Source organism: Photinus pyralis, unplaced genomic scaffold (genome assembly GCF_008802855.1).
Source record: "Photinus pyralis isolate 1611_PpyrPB1 unplaced genomic scaffold, Ppyr1.3 Ppyr1.4_unclustered_Scaffold5186, whole genome shotgun sequence".
Taxonomy (NCBI): domain Eukaryota; kingdom Metazoa; phylum Arthropoda; class Insecta; order Coleoptera; family Lampyridae; genus Photinus; species Photinus pyralis.
The window spans coordinates 106830-125535 of NW_022171727.1; the positions used below are offsets into that span (position 1 = coordinate 106830).

At 35.1% G+C, this 18706-nt stretch overlaps 1 protein-coding gene across 2 annotated transcripts in view; it reads right to left on the reverse strand.

The window, feature by feature from the left end:
- Nucleotides 1-845: 845 nt before the first annotated feature.
- The window catches only part of LOC116182409 (neuropeptide F receptor), a 48007-nt gene continuing 30146 nt past the window's right edge, over nt 846-18706 (reverse strand). The window contains exons 4-5 of one of the 2 annotated variants that reach the window (XM_031502943.1): nt 1109-1511; nt 846-1045 (exon numbers count right to left, since the gene is read on the reverse strand). In XM_031502943.1, the coding sequence (XP_031358803.1) occupies nt 990-1045; nt 1109-1511 (459 nt within the window). In that variant the 3' untranslated portion in view covers nt 846-989. Of the gene's footprint in view, nt 1512-18706 lie in introns of both variants that reach the window. The other variant, XM_031502942.1, reaches the window with a different exon arrangement.

Below are 18706 nucleotides of genomic sequence, written 5' to 3' on the forward strand. Positions count from 1 at the left end.
CAATACAGTCGCTATAGGTTGAATTTCGACTGAAATTTTTGAAGTTGGCACTTACCTTTGACAATAGTACTTCACCTACCTGAAATTTGGAGTACAAATTACGCTTTATCGCCCATAAATTTTATTTTATAAAATGTTGGTGTGGATAGAACAAGTTTTACAGATATTCTCATGACAGTTTGTTTAGCAACACACCTCTTCACTGCTACTTTTTGTTCGTGACAACAGAACGACGGGTTTTTTTTATACAAACCGTCTAATATAATTACTGAGATAGATCATCCCAAATTACGTATAAGAAGCAGTTTCGTGTCTTGGAATTAGAAATAAATCACATTTTGTGCATCCTTAAGCTTGGTAATATACGTCCTACACAATTTCATAGAAAATAAAGATGTACACAGGCATTTAAGCCTTATAAACTATGTAACATTACACTAACATTATAAATTGATAAAAAACACCATCCTATCGAACTTCCGTAGGTCCATACAGATGAAGCGTAGACTTTGTATCCTTTTACGGGGGAAATGGTATATCAATAATGTGTTGACGACACTATAAAAGTACATGAGATGGGAACATTAACCATTAATTCCCCTCAAAATTGAGGGTTACAGCCCATCTTAGGCTTTACGACCTAAAATTGACTTATAATCAAATTGCTTCGTATGTAACAACTTTCAAAGGCACGCATTCATTAGTGTCATGTAACATCGTGGACTCTTCGATGTTAGGACCGAAAAAATAAAATGTTGCCGTTGAGAGATTTACATAGAGCGTTACACGTTACAGATATCTAACTTTTATTTGTAGCAGAGGTCAAAAAATTCTATCAAAATGTTCTTGGTCATTTGAAGCATTCACATTCACTCATTTACATTGAAGATCATTTACATTATTATACAAAATTTACATTTCTATATAGAAGAACGTATCTGCCTCTCCCTCTGGACGTGGTTAGTTTTATTCCGAAAAGAAGTCCAAAGCTAGCAACGCGTCAGCACTGACATCTCGGTAGCAGCCGTAGTTCCCTGATGAAAATCTGTGGCAACAGTTACAAGATCAGGTTTTCCTCGACCTATTGATTTCTGCGACTCTTTCCTACCAGTTAGTCGACGACATTCCGCACTATTGGTGTTACTACGCTTCGATCCCGATATACACATTATGTCTTTAAATTCTTTCCAAAAATTCTCGTTTAGCCACCCATAAAGCACGGGATTTGAGCACGCCGACGACATTCCCATCATGTGACAGATCGCATAGCACACCTTCATAGGTTGCGACGTAAAGTCCATGGAGCTCCAAATGTCTGCTATTAAATTATATAAGTTTAATGGTAACCAACTTATACAGAAAATAACGGCAATTGAAACTAAAAGTAGATTTGTGCGTTGCAATTTGCGACCACGCAATTGCCGGCGCGAATTCTGAGACGTGTCTTCCTTACTTACGAATCCGGCAGCAAATCGATATCGGAGCTTGAAGTAGATTCGCAAGTACGCTACCTGAAACGAAAGAAATTGTTGTGTAAATATCGCAATTTGTATCCCGCAAACAGCATTTTAAAACTAGCTGTACCGTGGTGCCGCGACACATGAACGTTATCATGTTCCGCCATTGAAGGTAAATAACTTCAATAATAATAATTGTTCCCCATATTAGGTTGTATACATTTTTAATTTTTTATAAGTATATTCGTACCCTCCACAGAAAGTTTCATTAATTCTAAACGGTTGCCCCAGCAGCGATGCCAAAATTTAGGCCCTACCAGTATTTAGTACCATAATTGCTTACAATTCGTGAGCACTCGTAAGAAAAGTACTTTTAGTTAAGCACGGTAATAAATAAGTAAATCGGCTAGGCGCCACATCATTGTTACAGAAAATTTAAAAAGAGAAAAGTATTTACTGAGAGAGAAATAAGAGATCCCTGTTCTATTCTTGAGGAAGCTAATAGCGCAAAGAAATTGAATGGGTTGAATATAAAAATAACTGTAGTCAGCAAAGAACAACTGAAATCGATAGTAATTTTATTCAAAAATATAAGATATAACCCTGGATGTAACAAATGGTTTCCAAGCCTCACAAATAGACGTTGAAATATCCGAGTGCTACTCAAAATCAAACTTTAAATTCGAAAGTAATAACGGAGTAAAAATGACTAAAAAATATTAATTACAGTTCGATAGTAATATGCACAAACGTTAATCTGACGGAATAAAATAGTGCGTTTGAATCCTCGCCACGGCCGTCTGAATTTCGAAGAGCGCTCTCTGCCAGTGATCTTCAATCGGAAAAAATCACAACAAAAAACAAGAAAGGGCTACAGAGCGTTCAAACCTTCATTAGATTTACGCGTTCTGAATAGAACGATTTTTAATAAATGAAGTTGGTTTAATTCGAAAAAATAACGCAAATAAGAACATCAAAAATACAAATCATTTGACAGTAGAAGGGGGTTACCTACGTCAGCTCATTTTATATTTGGCAACATGGTAATGAAAGACAATAATAACGTTATAGGTAGATGTGTAAAGATAGTAAAGGAGACGATTAGTCCATAAGAGCCCCATGCTGCACTTTTAGGTTTGTACGCTCTATAGTGATCACGCGATACATAAAATGCGGGAATAGATATAACGCTTGTCACCTCGGGTAATTCGAGTTCAAAAACCGTAATTAACATTCAATGGAAAGTAATAATTTCATTTTCGCTAAGGAGCAAAAGCAAAATTTTGACTCGACACAAGTTGTCGGGAGGAACGCATATAATTGTTAAAGTGAATATATTTTTATAAAACATTTATTATACGTAAACATAGAACATTTTGGCATAGTACGTAATATATTGAACAAATAACTAATTTGATAAAATAAGAAAAGAATAAACCAGAAAACGTCTAAATGACAAATTCCAGCTTTTTTTTGTATGTGCAAATCGATTTTTTCCACTTTCAACGAAATTTGTCCAATAGGTATCCTTGCACGATTAAGCTTGTGCGCGAGTACACCATCTTGTTGAAACCAACAGTTTCCGACTTTTGTGTGTCGTACATCGTTGTATTCGTAATAACAAATGCTACTCAATATAGTCCTGCTTTCTACTTTTTTTACGGGCCATACAAAAAAATAAAGTTTATAATGGTTTCTCCAAAATGAAACGTCTCAACGGTGTCTTGTAAAACAATAAATTGCGATGAGAACATGTTTTTTTTGTATCTGTTAAAATAACATCAGAAAAAAATAAAAACGAAATCTGCAAATTTATTGTCTCTGATTTGAACATCTTCATATCTTCTATTGTTTTCGAAATTCCCATAATAGACATCCTTATCTGGGACACAGTGTATACTTGCACTTCATCCAGAAATTCTGCTAACGACTCCGTACTCATTTATTATTACCGTTAAATGATCAATTAAAATTTTATCATCTGCGACGGCCTGAAGAGCATTAGGAGGTATTAATATACCTTAATTTAAGTTTAAATTTTATAATTTTTTTTCCACTAAAACGATTTTGTAGGTCAGTTATTAAATGATCAAGAAGTGTCTAGGAGGGGGCGCACGCCCCCCTGCGCCCCCCCCTTTAAATGACTAACTCTATACAACAAAACTATTCTGAAAGATTGAAATGAAATGAAAACAGGAATGCAACTAACAAAATGTATTCTTTGGAATGACAAAAAAATAACGAAGGTAGATCAAATCGGAGTGTCTAAAGATGCATTCCTCGTAACGACAAAGAGTAATATGTACGTAAAATCAGAAGTGTCGAAGCAATTCGCCATAGCAATATTCTGCATCAAAAGGTAATCGGTGGATAATACTTGCAATTACGTCATAAACAGTAATTCAAGTTCAGGTGTATTTAATATATATGTAGGTCAATGTAATGTATCACGTCATCAGTGATGTCTTTCCAAGTCGAAACTCAAAATAGAAAGTTGAAAAAATATCACGACGGCCATTAAATACCTTATGAAAGTTAATGACGTAATTTGTCACAGTAAAATATCGCAGCGTAAATCTGACAGGTAAATGGATCAACAGCAAAAATTGGTAACACCAGCATTTCTTAAACTCTCAACTCAAAACGCGGCAACTTGCAAGGAAGACGCAATATGAAATAAAAGTACCCGTATGTTAAAAGCGATGGATCCTAAGTTGCCAATGCCACATTGGTCCTTTTAAATTCCTTGGTTTTTTTATAACCTGCTATAGTCAACTGTCACTACTTACAGTAAATTATCAAAGTTCTTAAAATTGAAAAGGGGTATTTTAATGGTTCGAACAGCTTAGGCATTACATATCGTTATTAAATTTAGAGAGTTGAATTTTCCAATAAATTGTATGGCCGAGGGAATTGTATAAATCCGTAAGTAATGGTGGAATTAATTATCGTATGTTCTGCGTCATTTCTATTCCCTCTAATGGTTTTAAAATTCTCGTCTTCAAAAGGTCGCATAAACCCTGGCATAAACAGAAATAGTAGCCGGGACATCCTGTATGTAGCGTAATGCGTTATTTCGTAAGAATTTTTTTTATTTCAAATGGGCAAAGAATGGTGAAATATTGTTAGCAGTTTAGGTAGTTATTGTAAATTTAGTCCGTAATTCTTTAATTAATTTAATTCTATTTATATGTGATGAAGTTCTCCATTTCCGGTTCCGCTGAGATTTGAAGTTTTTGAATATTAAAAAGAACCACGACTGTGTTTTTATTATTTTTTTTTCTAAAAAGCGATCAAAACAAATGTTTGTATTTTATTCAATTTAATGTTACATGTCAAATACTCCTTGTCAAGTCAGACAGGAATACGCTGCTTTTCATATCAATGACGGTAATAATTTTAATTCTTTATCAACTTCATTATCTTGTAATTTTAGCATAGCCTGATGGTGGGTAACTCATAACCCGAAATCGATCGCTTTTTAGAAAAAAAAAATAATAAAGAACACTTTTTAATATTCAAAAACTTTAATTCTATTTGTTGTATTTAGTTTTAGTTTGTATCATAAATTTAAAACTGGAAACTTAGGGAACGTTTAATGGAAATTTTTCCGTGAGTTTAAAGTTTTATCTGGTCAAATATTGATAAAAAGGTGTTATCAGTTTTGCAGGACATTTTTTATATGAGGTACCGATATTTTATTAATGTAAAAATTAATAAAAGCGTTGTAAATTAAAATTGATTGAAACTTAAAAAATATTAAGGAACATTTTGATTTACATGTTTTTAAAGATAGCAATTTAACAGCAATTTGAAGCCGTTTGTATTACAAAAATATTATCGTTTGTGATTTAATATAACAAATTTTGTTTTTCATTTAAAATTGGTTTTGGGTTAAAGTTCAAGGAAAGATTCCAAATTCAGTGGATTTTCCCGTTGTCCGTTATTATGTTTTAATTTAAATTAAGGAAGATTTACAGGAGATCGTGTCCACAAAAATTGATCTAGTAATATTGATTTACTAGTGAAAACCATAAATAGTATAACTAGTTTCATTGTTTGATTTGTTTTCGCCAATATATCCAAAATTTTGGGATAATTTTGTCTGTAATTTCACAAGCAAGTAATTTAGAAAATCAGGTTTTGATGTCAATTTTCAGGAATAAAAATGAGAAATCTTCAGTACCTACGTCACATTAAAATTTATGTTACACGAGTTAGCCGGAGGTTAGTTAATTATTTTGTTAAAGAATGGTCAAGTTCACATAGAAAGTCAAAATTTTGATGGATTTCGCTAAAAACCTTCCACAAAATAGTACTCTATTTTTGGGTCATTCCTCATAGCTCGAGCTTCTATTAGCCACACAAGAAAGAGAGACCGCCATTTGAGGTTCAAGAATCTTTTGGGCGCCCGAAATTGACTACGTCTCAAAGACGCCCGCCTTTAAAGAGCTATTTAATTTCGCCCCTAGGAAAAAACACAAAATTCCGTCACGCAGACGTGCGAGTTTACAAGGTCCTTCCTACGCCAACAATTTGAAAATAATCGGACCAAAACTGTAGAAGAAACAAAAACTGTAAAATCACCATGTTTGTAATCTACGCTCGGGGATGGCGCTCAGATGTCGCCGACCCCAAATCATGTGGCCCCGTCCCTAAAGTTGTTAATTACGCGGCCCTCCTCGTCTTTCACAAATGATATTCTACGAGCCCGCATTTGCTGCTAGCATGCCAGCCAGTCAGTCGGCCAAAGGGAATATCCCAACATTTTTACAAATAAATTTGCAATAATGCGCTAAACAGTCGAAATGGAAACCCAGACCAAACCCGCCTGACAGGCCGAAGAATACCAAATGTGCTACTTAGCATCTCTGTGGTGTAGATAATTCATACACGTTACATTATCGTAAGTCATATCTTAGTTTACAGATATCGTGGCATCTTGCGAAAGTAGTAATTTCGATGTGTTCGAGAAAATATTCACTGTTACGCTAACAATTATAATTTTCTGCTTTGACCAATAAATTTAGGATATCGAAAGCGAGGTGGTGTTAGTGTTTGGAAACATTTTACTCGTAGAGGGAATGTAGTAAGAGCATTATTGTAAGTGGTATAGGTATTATTAATTCATTTTAATTGCAGAATCGATCAGCCTAAGTAGCTGTTTCCCTTACAAATAAATAACGCTGCCAGCTGCCATACAAAATAAATCAATATTAACCCCCAAAATTTTTAAGTTACAACGCTTGTGAACGTGAATAGAGGTCCTAAAGATACCGATTATATGGTTTCAGCATTCTTCTTAATTTGCGCTTGTTTGTTCACTTCGTAACAACTGTAAACTTAAAATTGCCTTATAAACGAAATCAACTGGTATTTCACTTCAGTTGGATTTGGAAATCGTTCCAAAATTATAGTATCGATCTTGATAATATCAAGCGTTAAGTGGTATAGTTTAGCTCAATGGTAAATAAATCGTTTGGTATTAGTGGATAATCTCCGTATTGCTACAGATTCTACTCGCCATTCTGAAGAAACTACTTTTTAATCTGATGAAGGTGGTTCGAATCGGAAAACACGTCGTTTCTAAATTAAAAGTATGTGCAATCACAAAAACAAAGCAAAGCCCTCCAGCAAGACGAACATGTTTATCTTTCATTATCTGCAACCTCAATTTGACGTTCCTGTAAAAAAAGCATCTGCTCCCAACGGATAGTACAACACAAATCTTTGCCAAATCCTTTAAATCGCATTACATATATTTTTAAAGGCCGAGATAAGGTTAATCCTCCCCGCGTGGGCTTTCACAGTTGAGTAAAGAAAAATCTAAAAAGAATTAGAGCTCTAATTTCAATTATAATTAACTTCAATTATGAAAAAAGATAATGCGGGTTTTATTTCAAAGGTTTAGGGATTATTAATAAGAAGTTCCAAATCAGAAATTATGTAGAGGATTACGGAAATGCTGCAATGATGATGCTGTATTGAATAGATATGGAGTTTAAGCGAGCAATTATGCTGGCGGAATTTTTCATAACGCCATCAGCAATCTTTATATTTCTTTAATATAACATGGAGTTAGTTTTAATATTTAAACACTCCCCGTTCCAAGATATGCTATCTTAATCCTTCAAACGTAAAATGTTTGGTTTATAGTGCGCAATTTTAAATTCGTTTACCTATACATAAAACAGAAAATGAATAACGTACGCTAGAGGAAGAGAAAATTCACAATCTGATGAGATTCCGTTTTTGTCTATCTACTTTAAAGTCTGTTGCAGTAGTGTAAGTAAAATAATTTCATTGACCTACTTTAGTTTATCTACTCAATTTTACCTTTCCTTGGGGCACGGTAGATTGTTATGCAAGTATCAAAGGAAATTGACATTTTTCTAGTGAGCGATAAGTAGTTGAATTCGCGGCGGTGGCAGCTTTCACAAACTTTTGTGGCGTTCTTTCTTCCGTTTGAATTTCGGCTTAAAAGCTTGATTAAAACAAGTACCCAAGTTGTTAATTAAACTTTAATCACTGGGGAAGGACAAATAATATAAAAGGAGCCGAGCACTTTTTTAAAACTTCGCTGCTGTTTAGTCAAGTATCAATTTTACACCTAACTAATTGCACCCTTCCTTTGGTTGGACCCGATTACGCCTAAGACGATAAAAGCCACAACCTTAGCATCCGATGGTGAAATGTCTGTGATAATAATCATAGTCCTTAGGCAAATGGGATCCATGCGCTATTAATGATAATGATAATTCACTTATGTCATATTCTGCGGGCTTAACGTTGTATGTTTAAGAGGCTAAACTAAAACCTTCTACAGGAAGGGATAGTAAAATAGTAAAAAATAGTAAAAATTTTTAAAGAGTCGCAACGAGGTTTCCCTTTAAAAATGCAATAAAAAAATGCTATCTCTATTCAATGGGCTTCTAGAAACAACGTCTTTTTTTCTTGGCGTCACAAAACGAGGGAGCGTGGTGGGACGGGAGGTCGATTAGGTGATCGCGCGCAAGGTATCTACTTATTTTTCGATGCAATCAATACATTTTCAAACGTCATCCGTAAGTAATTAGTGGATTTAATTATCGCATTTTCTACGTCATTTGATTTCTATAACGCGTTGTCTTCTTAATAGTTTCAGGAAACTGTCATCCCGCAGATAATGAGACAGCCGGGTTTTGTTGCAAAAATATTTGATTGAAAAGTACCCCGCTACAACTGTATCGTACCCATTTTACAGATGCAATTCGGAAGAATTCTGTGCTTGGGTAGCTACAAGGTGCTCGTCCATTTAGGGGATACCGCCAATAAATATTCTCTTGGGAAGAAATATTTCAATTAATCACCAAACACCAGCTCGAAAAAGGCGTCAATTAATTAAGAAAAATATGGGAAGGGGTTAGTCTGGTAATCTTTTGAAGATCGGTTCAGATTCCCAACAGGGAAGTACGTTCGCTTGCCGCAAAAATTTCGTTCAGAGCGTAGGTTCGAATCATCGGCGTATAGGTACAAAGGTAGAACTAAACCTGCATGTGGAGAAGGAAGAACGTTGAAAGCCATTGCGTAAAAATCATAGGAGCGGTGTATGTTGGGTAAAAATGTGTATGGTGTTGGAAGTAATCGTATCTGCTGCCTGGCTATTGTTTCAAAAAAGAGATGATGTTCATTGTTTGTGGGGTATGTGTTGACTATGCAAGATGGTGTAAAATTCACTAGAATTGTTAATGGGAGCTTATTGCAGAAAGGAATTTAATCCAAGGTATAGATGGCCAGGTTTTTTATACCTATCGAAGTAAAAAAACATTGAGATGGAACAGCAACAGCTGTATTTTCTCTCTAAAGGTGAAATATCGTCATTATGGTGTTTGTAAAATAGTAAGTAATATTATAAATAAATTACGTTCAGGGAGTATGGGCTCCGGATCGTTCTTTGGAAGATTTTGTAAATTTTTGCGAATGCTCCCAGAAGAGAATCTGTTGTAGAAGAAGGTTGAATATTACGATAGAAATGAGACGTGATCAGGCAGAAATATGTGTTTTTTTTTAACTAGTGATTATCAATGCGTCTTTGTTTTTTTAATTACCGATAGCGTCTGATGTGTTGGGTCAAATTACGTCCTTTTTAATAGGGATATAAGATTACATTTCTTAGTAAGCATGAGATAAACTAGTACTGTGAACACCTTTGATTCAATTAATGTTGGAGTTGAGTAGGATAGTTTAAGAGCGCGCTGCCGGAGTGGTGGGGATCAGCGTAGAAAGCACACTTAAAACATGCCTTTAGATTTTTGTACAATTTTTAAAAACCGTTTGTGGTATCAGCCCAATTTTTTTTTATATTAATCAACAAGGACCAGCGCAGGAGGTAACGAATTTTCATCGATCTACATTGGCTATAAATAGGTTAATTACATTTTTGAAAATGGGCAATTTTAACGAACCATGCAAGCGTTCTTCTAGGGGCCCGCATTTGCTGCCAGCCAGCCAGGGCCGAAGTGGTGTTAAAAGCTACTTTTTTACAAATAAATTTGCAAAAATGCGCTAAACACCGACCTTAAGAGTTTCAGCCCTTCTAATAGGAAACCCTATTTCAACACAAGCGTGAGGGAAACAAAAAATTACACTTGCTACATCAAAACGAATCATAAAACCACCCCAGCGTAGAGGAACATTTGTGGTATACTCTACTCTACATTCGCTAAACAAATTGAGCTATAAACTAGCACACATCGCTGTTCTTATCGTAGAATAGCAGAAAGAACATTTTAAAGGACGTTTAAAATACACGTAAAAGTTTTGATTTGATATTTTCATTTCATGGTTTACTCGGTTATGGTAACGTTTATGTTGTGATCAAATTTCCTGAAGTTTTACGAAATTCAACGTTATAGTCTTATTACAGGTATATAAACTCGCAATTCTTGCAACTATAGAAAAGTGTTAAAAACAAACACAATATTACATAATACATATATAATGAACAAGGTTTATTACGACATTAAAAAATAAGAATGCATAAAAAGGAACCACAAATAACTACTTAAGACCGGGTTATTAGAAATGATGTTCTAGATTTCAAGCGTACGTAAACTCAGTTTTATTTATCATACAAGGAAATAAAATGGTTGCATTTTAAGAACAACACACAGTTTCATTATGGTACCTATTCAGAATTATAAATAATGAATGAGAATGAATGAGAATGTGCAGAGGAGGTTTTGATCATTCCCTGGATCATTCAGGCAGAACGTTAAACAAATAATAAATTCTCTCGATAACCGTAAAGCTCCAGGATATGATAATATCACCCCAGTATTAGTAAAGAATATCAAGGAAAGTATTTTAGACCACCTCGAATATCTATTTAACAAAAGCATAAGCTCCGGGGAATTCTCGGCCGCGTATTGGCATTCTGTACTATTATTCAGAGCAGCTCTGGTCTGATTCGCAGTATACTATGGCTTCACGTTATGCGCAATTTGATAATACATTATATACTGCGATTCAGAGCACTGATGTGGTTTAGTGTTTGTTTTATTACTAAGGTCAGCTAACCACTGGTCGCCCCAAACACTGTTAATATCTTCACCCGTTTTTTTTAAATTTCGCTTTAAATCCATGTTCTACTAGTTCCAAATATCCGATCATTGAAAACGCAGTTTGAGAACCTTGATTACGCACAAACAACAAAAAATATACTTTTCTTGCAAAGCTAACAATAAAAACACACTTCTTGTAAGTGTATGACGCGCTTTATAGAAACCCATTATAAATACAGTGTTTCAGAACTCTAAAGTTTAAACCATATCGGTGCTCTGAATCACAGTATATAATGTATTATCAAATTGCGCATAACGTGAAGCCATAGTATACTGCGAATCAGACCAGAGCTGCTCTGAATAATAGTACAGAATGCCAATACGCGTCCGGCCGACTTTAAACATGCTATTGTGATCCCCCTATACAAGAAAGCAGACCGTTTATCACCTAACAATTATAGACCGATAGCTTTGTTGTCAATATTTTCAAAGATCCTAGAAAAAATTATTAAAGTAAGGCTTGTAAAATTCCTAGGAAATCAAAATTATTTTTTTCACTACTAGCGTCTGATGACATGATTATTAACCTTTTTTCCACTTGTAAAGTAGGCTTTCTCGGCATTTGTTCAAAGTGGTTAATAATTTTTTATTATTAACTATTTATAGTAGTCAATAATGAGAACTGTCACGCTGTCACTTTTAGAAAACACAACCCGAAATTTCGCTCAATGAACGTTTAGACAAGTTCTCTAAAACGAATAATTGCCACCATTCGAAATTTCCAGAGAAATTACATACCTAAAATTATCACATTTTGAAAAAATTCGAACGAAATTACTCTTTGAAAAATCTCAATGACAGAACAAAATACGGCCTGTTTTACTTGTACTTCCACGTACTTGATTGACATGTTAAATTAAGAAACAAACAATTCTGTCCAACCGTTAACTCTCTTATCAATATAATATGTTAATTTAGAGGATTTCAAGTGCTAGTAGTGAAAAAAATAGTATATATACCACGGTAGAGAAGTCTATTATTGCCTTCGTACCTTACACCCCTCGGCGCAAGCGCCTCGAGATGTAATCTTGGTGCTCAGGCAATAATAGTGGACTTCTCTACCTTGATATATAATGTACTATTAGTTCCCGCCAATTTGGATTCAGAAACAAATTAAGGACGGAAGATGCATTATTAACATATATGGAGCAAGTATATAATGGTATTAACTGTGCAGGGCTTTTTGTAGATGTTATGAAAGCGTTCGACACGGTGAACCACTCGGTGCTTTTGTCGCGGCTGGACAAGGCAGGCGTGCGCGGTGTTGCCTACCAGTGGTTCACTTCCTATCTCACCGGTCGCTCCCAATCAACCAAGGTCGAGGGGCAGATCAGCGAACCGGGGGCACTGCCACATGGTATACCGCAAGGTTCGGTACTCTCTGGCCCACTCTTCTTGATTTATGTCAACAGTTTGTGCAATGGAAACTTCAAAGGAAACTTGGTGGCATATGCTGACGATACAGCCTTGTTTTACAAAGCTGATACTCCAGACGAATTAAAAGCAAACATGCAATCTGATATCAACTTACTCAAATACTGGTTTACTGATAATTTTATGAGCATGAGTCCCAAAACCAAGTACATGATTTTCACCTTACAAAGGCAATATACTTTTACATCTCCTCTAAAGTATCATGAAATAAACTGTACGTCCCACGAATGTTTGTGCCCCGAGGTGGGGCAAGTTAAAGTAATTAAATACCTAGGCTTAAATGTAGATTCCAGTTTAAGTTGGAAACAGCATATAGACTTTGTAAAATCTAAGTTAATTAAGTATATCAGAATTATGTACATGTTGAAACCCCTATGTAACACAGACTTGATGCGGACCATTTATTACGCTTTAGTTAACTCAAAGCTCGAATATGGTTTGGCGATATGGGGAGGATGCTATTACACAAATATAAAACCTTTAATTATACTTCAGAAATGCTTTATTAGAATTATATGCAATAGGCAACGCTTCGAACACACGGATGGGCTATTTAAATTTACAAAAGTTTTACCAATACGAAATTTATACATTTTTAAATTCCTTAAGATATTTTTTGTGAGAAGTGGAAATGAATTTAGCTTGACTAAACCACGAGTTCTTAGAAATATTAATGCACCAATCCCCAGACCAAATTCGACGACATTCAAAAAGTTTTACTTATATTTAGCCCCAACATTTTTTAATTATTTGCCTAGAGAAATACAAGAAATAAGGAATAGAAATAAATATCTGAGAGATTTGAAGAGTTTCCTACTAGAAAATGACGTTAGCAGGTTCTTTGATAATGTATGTAAGTAAATTAGTCTTATTATTTTATTATATTTTTTATTATAAATTTCTAATATGTTGGTATTATATAAGTTAGTCTGAAATTAGTTGCAGGGACATGTTAAGTTATCGCTCTTGTTGTGTGACCGGCCAGCCACTCCACTCCAAGCTCACAAATTATAGAATCATTGTAAAAAAATGCTCCGAACAGGTTTCGACCTTGGGACAATGAATTTATTGGTCCCAGATTGTTTTTATAGGCGATATTAAAGTGGCAGTACTGGATTCTATAAATGATTTTTTGTTAAAGTATTTGTTTTCATTAAATATGATTTGGTTCTATCACATAAGTGTAATACTTAATCCTGTACTGTCTTGTTCGTTTAAAGTGGATTAATAAATATATTTTTCATTTTCATTTCAAATATCTCCTCGACACCTATCACTACAATACACTACATTAAAAATTGTAAATTATCAGCGAAAAGGTAACGTATCCAAATAAACTTGGTTGAAAAAAAAAGTTGTGTAAAAATCCTCTTTGCCAATTTGCAACCGATGGATACGCAACGTGCTCCATATTTTTCCACTGCTGATCGCAAACAAAACTTTTCAAGATTTGTGGCTGTCGCATCTTAAATTGGCCCCCCTTCACCACCCTCGCATGTTCCGACTCTTAACATCTGAGCGTTTCATCGTTTCGTGACTTACATAAACCTTCAAAACTAGCATCCTATAACTGTTTACAACACTAAAACTGCTCTTTTTATTATGACAAAATGTATTAGTTTGTCGAGGCAAAATGTTAAAATAAGTTTTGTCAATAAATGTCAGAAACGTACTCTATCCACAAAAATATGAACATCTCATCGCATACCAGAATAAGATCCATACTCATGACTTCAGACCATCTGCCGCCATTCATTACTCCAGTGACGTGTTTCGCAGTTATTTGCACCAGGAGAGATACTGTTCTGTTTATGTTTACGCTCCCAAGGAAATAAATGGCAACGAGGACGATAAATAGCGTGTAGTGAAATTAAACGTCGTGTTTGTCTTGTCTTTATACAGCGGTTTTCAACTGAACTTGGCGTAGAGGAGAGGCCCTTCAAAAGAAAGCTTTCGAAGTTATTTGGAAATGTCTACTAGTGTATAGAAAGTATCGGAGATTGCAATTTGGTAATGGCAGTTTCACCACAATACTACAGGAAATTAAATCAGTAAAAACAGGAATTGTGTTTTTAATGAATTAAAGTAAAGAGTCCAACAAAAGAGCTTTCATAATATAACATGAAATCGCTGCAGTTGAACCGCTAAATGTAGAAAACGTGGAAGCGACCACGTTCATATTAAACTTTACAATGCCGCACGGTGTAATTTTTACATTTATGTTCACAGCGTAATATTAAAAATTATGGTATTAATGTGTTTGGAGACGCACTCTCGCTTAAAATGAACAAAAAAGCAAAATAACACACGTTGGAAATGGGTCAGTACTCCTAAGAGATTACAAGTTATAAAAAGGTATGTAGCAGTAAAGTCCCATGCTGGTGCGTTCGTTCTGATCTTGTATTGACACTATCAAAGTGCTACAGTTGCACTAATACCATGCAGCAAAGTTTTTTTTTCTCATATCATCTCACCGCCTGTTTCAGGCACGATTTGACGTGCTGTAACACTACGCAAATAACACCGGTAAAGCTTTTGTTTGTCGCCCTCTGCAAACACGGTTAGGGTTAAATATTATTTACAAAAGACTTTAAAAAGGGTAGGATTTCTAATGCGATGTGATTCAGTGCAAGTAATTTAATTGTTACAGTTTCACTCGAATAGGCGAAAAGTAGCAAATCATAAGCTTGCAATTTGCAAACTAAAAGAGTATTTTTGTAGAAGCGCATTTTATTGTGAAGGTAATACAGCATGGCGCTTTAGACGCGAAAAACATTCACGCTTTATCAGCGTTGATTATTGGAGCAATGGGCAGTCATAGACAAGTCAGTGAGTTCTAGGGGGCTACAGAACTCAGAAGTTATGTAATTATGTCAATAACCGATGGAAGTCAATAGACCAAAATTCTTGCAGCGCGTGAGGGTCAGTTTTAACATTTGTGTCTTTTTGTCACAGAATCCATTTCAGATACGCACGTTTTCTTTACAATACATTGTAACAGTTTATTTTTACCATTACGTAAACTTTAGCTCTTGTTTAATGGTTACCATAATTTGTTGTTTGATAATCTCTGGCATGCTATGCGTTAGATAACGTCACTTTTCGGTTGATCTTTTTTCGCGCAGGATTCTTTGCGTTTACATCCTTTTCGCGTATTTATTCTTGGCTAGGAACGCTTAGCGAAAGCAGTTAATTACGCGCTAAAATTTCCATAAGGTGGATTCATTCGTTTTGTGTGATTTCGGAGTGTTGTTGATTCGAGATACAGCCTAGCGCTATCTCGTTAGTGATTTCAGATTTTTTGCCATTTGAAGTCCGAACCGCTACGGTGATTTTAATTATTTTCGGAGCACCCTCCCGAGGACTAGAGGTATTTGATAGTTATGTACGGAGGGGGTACTTATTTTTAGAGGGTTCATGTTTACACCCATGTTGCAAGTTGAACCTTAAATTTGAGTTTCTAAGACCTATTTCAAGCTCACGTTACGATCCAGGTCTAGTTTCGACTTTACCGGACCATCATTACGTTGCAACCACTCCTTACTAGACTGCTTATGTAAAGTTATACACTGCTATCTCGTCTATTCAAGACTGTGAAATTCTGCAGCGTCAATTGGATAATTTGATTGAATGGTGCGCTTTTAATTACTTGGAAATTAACCCTTCTAAATGTAGAATTGTGACCTACACGCGTAAGCTTTCTCCTGTAATATGCAACTACACAATTAATTCCGTCCTTTTGCCTCGTGTTACATCCATTAAAGATCTTGGAGTGCAGTTTGATATGAAATTGACTTTTTCTGACCATATCAACCAGATTTGTAGTGCGGCGATGAAGATGTTGGGGTTTATATTCAGAAGCACTAAATCATTCACAAATGTTGGTGCTCTTAAGGCGTTATTCTTTTCTTTAGTGCGATCCAAATTAGAATACTGCAATTTGGTTTGGTCGCCGTCCTATCAATATCAAAGGGATAGAATGGAACGCATTCAGAGAAAATTTCTTAAATACCTCAGCTTCAAAGTTAATGGAGTATACCCCGAAAGAGGTTGCTGTCAAAATGCGTTGTTGGCAAAATTCAATATGGAAGACCTTGATAAAAGAAGAACCAGAACCAGCGTGACATTCCTATTCAAGATCATCCATCAACTAATTGACTGTGCGTGTCTTCTTCAAGAACTGCAGTTTCATGTTCCATATTTTTCATCTCGATCGTCCTCCACTTTTTATCATACTACACCTAACTCTAATATTCTTATCAATTCTCCTATTTACAACATGTGTAGCGTATTTAATAGTATTTGTGACAAATGTGACATACATAACTCTCATATGAAAGATATCTTAGACATTTTTTAATTGGCATTTTTATTTTTGTTTAGGCTGTTCTAGTTTAACATAGCTATAATTTTACATTTTTTTTCTAATGTTCATTTTAACTCTCAAGGATTTGATCTGTTATTGGAAGTTTTTCTTCTGTTGATCAATAAACGATTATTATTATTATTATTATCATGAGTTGACAGATAGCGGCCATTTCGAGGTGTAAAATACTAAACTGGATCAAGATCTCTGGGAGTAAATATTAAGAAATTGGGTCGAGCATATGAATGTACATTACGAAACAATAATCATCTTGTTTTTGGGATTTTTTGAATCATTGTTAATAACTGAGAATATTTTTCTACTCGTGGGGAAGCCTTAATTAATTTTTGAAGCGATTGTACTTGTGTTTGAGGACAAAAAGACCATTACTGCTGTCGTACTTTTTCATTATCACTTTCCTTGTATTTTCCCAGAGTTGAGTTTAAAATTACATTGAACCCCCCCTCTCTCTCTCTCTCTAGCTATCGTCAACTGAAAAAAGGTCGCCAACTTAACTTACAATAAAATGTATAGAAAATTGAACGGTAATGGGGACAAATCCAGCAAACCGAAGGTACCTACAAAATTTGTCGTTTGGGAGCTGCGCCCTCAAAGGTCCCAAAATTTGCGTTTTTTGTTTAATATTTTTCTTATCTATATATATACATTCTACAATAGGAACATCCCTTATAGCGCGTGTTTTGTGCGTCGCGTCGGAGTCATTAAAAGTCAAATGATTTGTAATGTATGATGAGGTATTCTACTGAAAAGTTATGTTTGGTTGCGTTACTTTTATGTCCACATATACCATCAAGATTTTTTTTGTGCAAGGAACTTTTTGTTCGCATAAGGGATGCGCAATATTTGAGGTAGGAGTTTTGTAAAAATGTTAGCAAACCAGAAAGCTCATAGCAGAAGTAATCCTAGGCAAATTCGTTAATTGCCTGCTGAAAAAAAATTGAAGAAGAACCGCTTTTTTGGGTTTTTTGTGAGCGTAACTCTCAAATCAAACGTTTTGATCCGTTAGTTAGGGGAAATGATTATCCCCTCTGCCACCCATTCTTGTTGACTTACTTCTTTGCTTCACCATTAGTTTGAGACCAATGTACGTAGTTCTGTAATGCAGTGCATGAAAATAATAACCAACAACCTCAGATGTCCTCTAAATTGCTTCTTGCAATTATCAACAAGTTATATTCCTCATAAACGGGGGTAAAAGTCGACTTTATCCATAAAATACTCTATTGCCCTCCAGGAGCGAAATTTCGATTCCTGAAAAATGGATTGCGATCCTCTTGCTGTTTCTTCCTTAACAGATCTCGATGAATCAAAAAGTAGCACTTTGAATCCATAAGACTTAATTTAATTAAGAGGGCCATTTAAAATTGCGATATCACATTCTGAAACTATGACGTCAGAACAGAAACTGAAAACCGACAGATTGTGACCAATTTAATCATTCAACTTTTATTAACAACTGTTTTTGAGATGACCAATAATAACGGCTCCAGAAACAATGCTCCTTACCACCTTGTACTCGTACAAATAAATTCAGTTGCAGTAGTAATAAATGACGAAGGATAGTCAACCCACACGACGCAGTGTAGTTTTAGTCATCAATAAAAGGCAACTCTTTTTACAAAAAGTAACCTAGTTCTATAAATATGGAATCGATGATCTGCACACGAAATATAAAAACCACACATCAAAAAACTGATTGCAAGGAGAAATAGGAAAGTACTTTGCCCATTTTTGTAGTACACTTAAGACAAAAAAATTCTGTTATGTAGGATTTAGTAGGAGGACGTTAGTATTCTAAATCAATTTTTGATTTAATTAATGTTAAA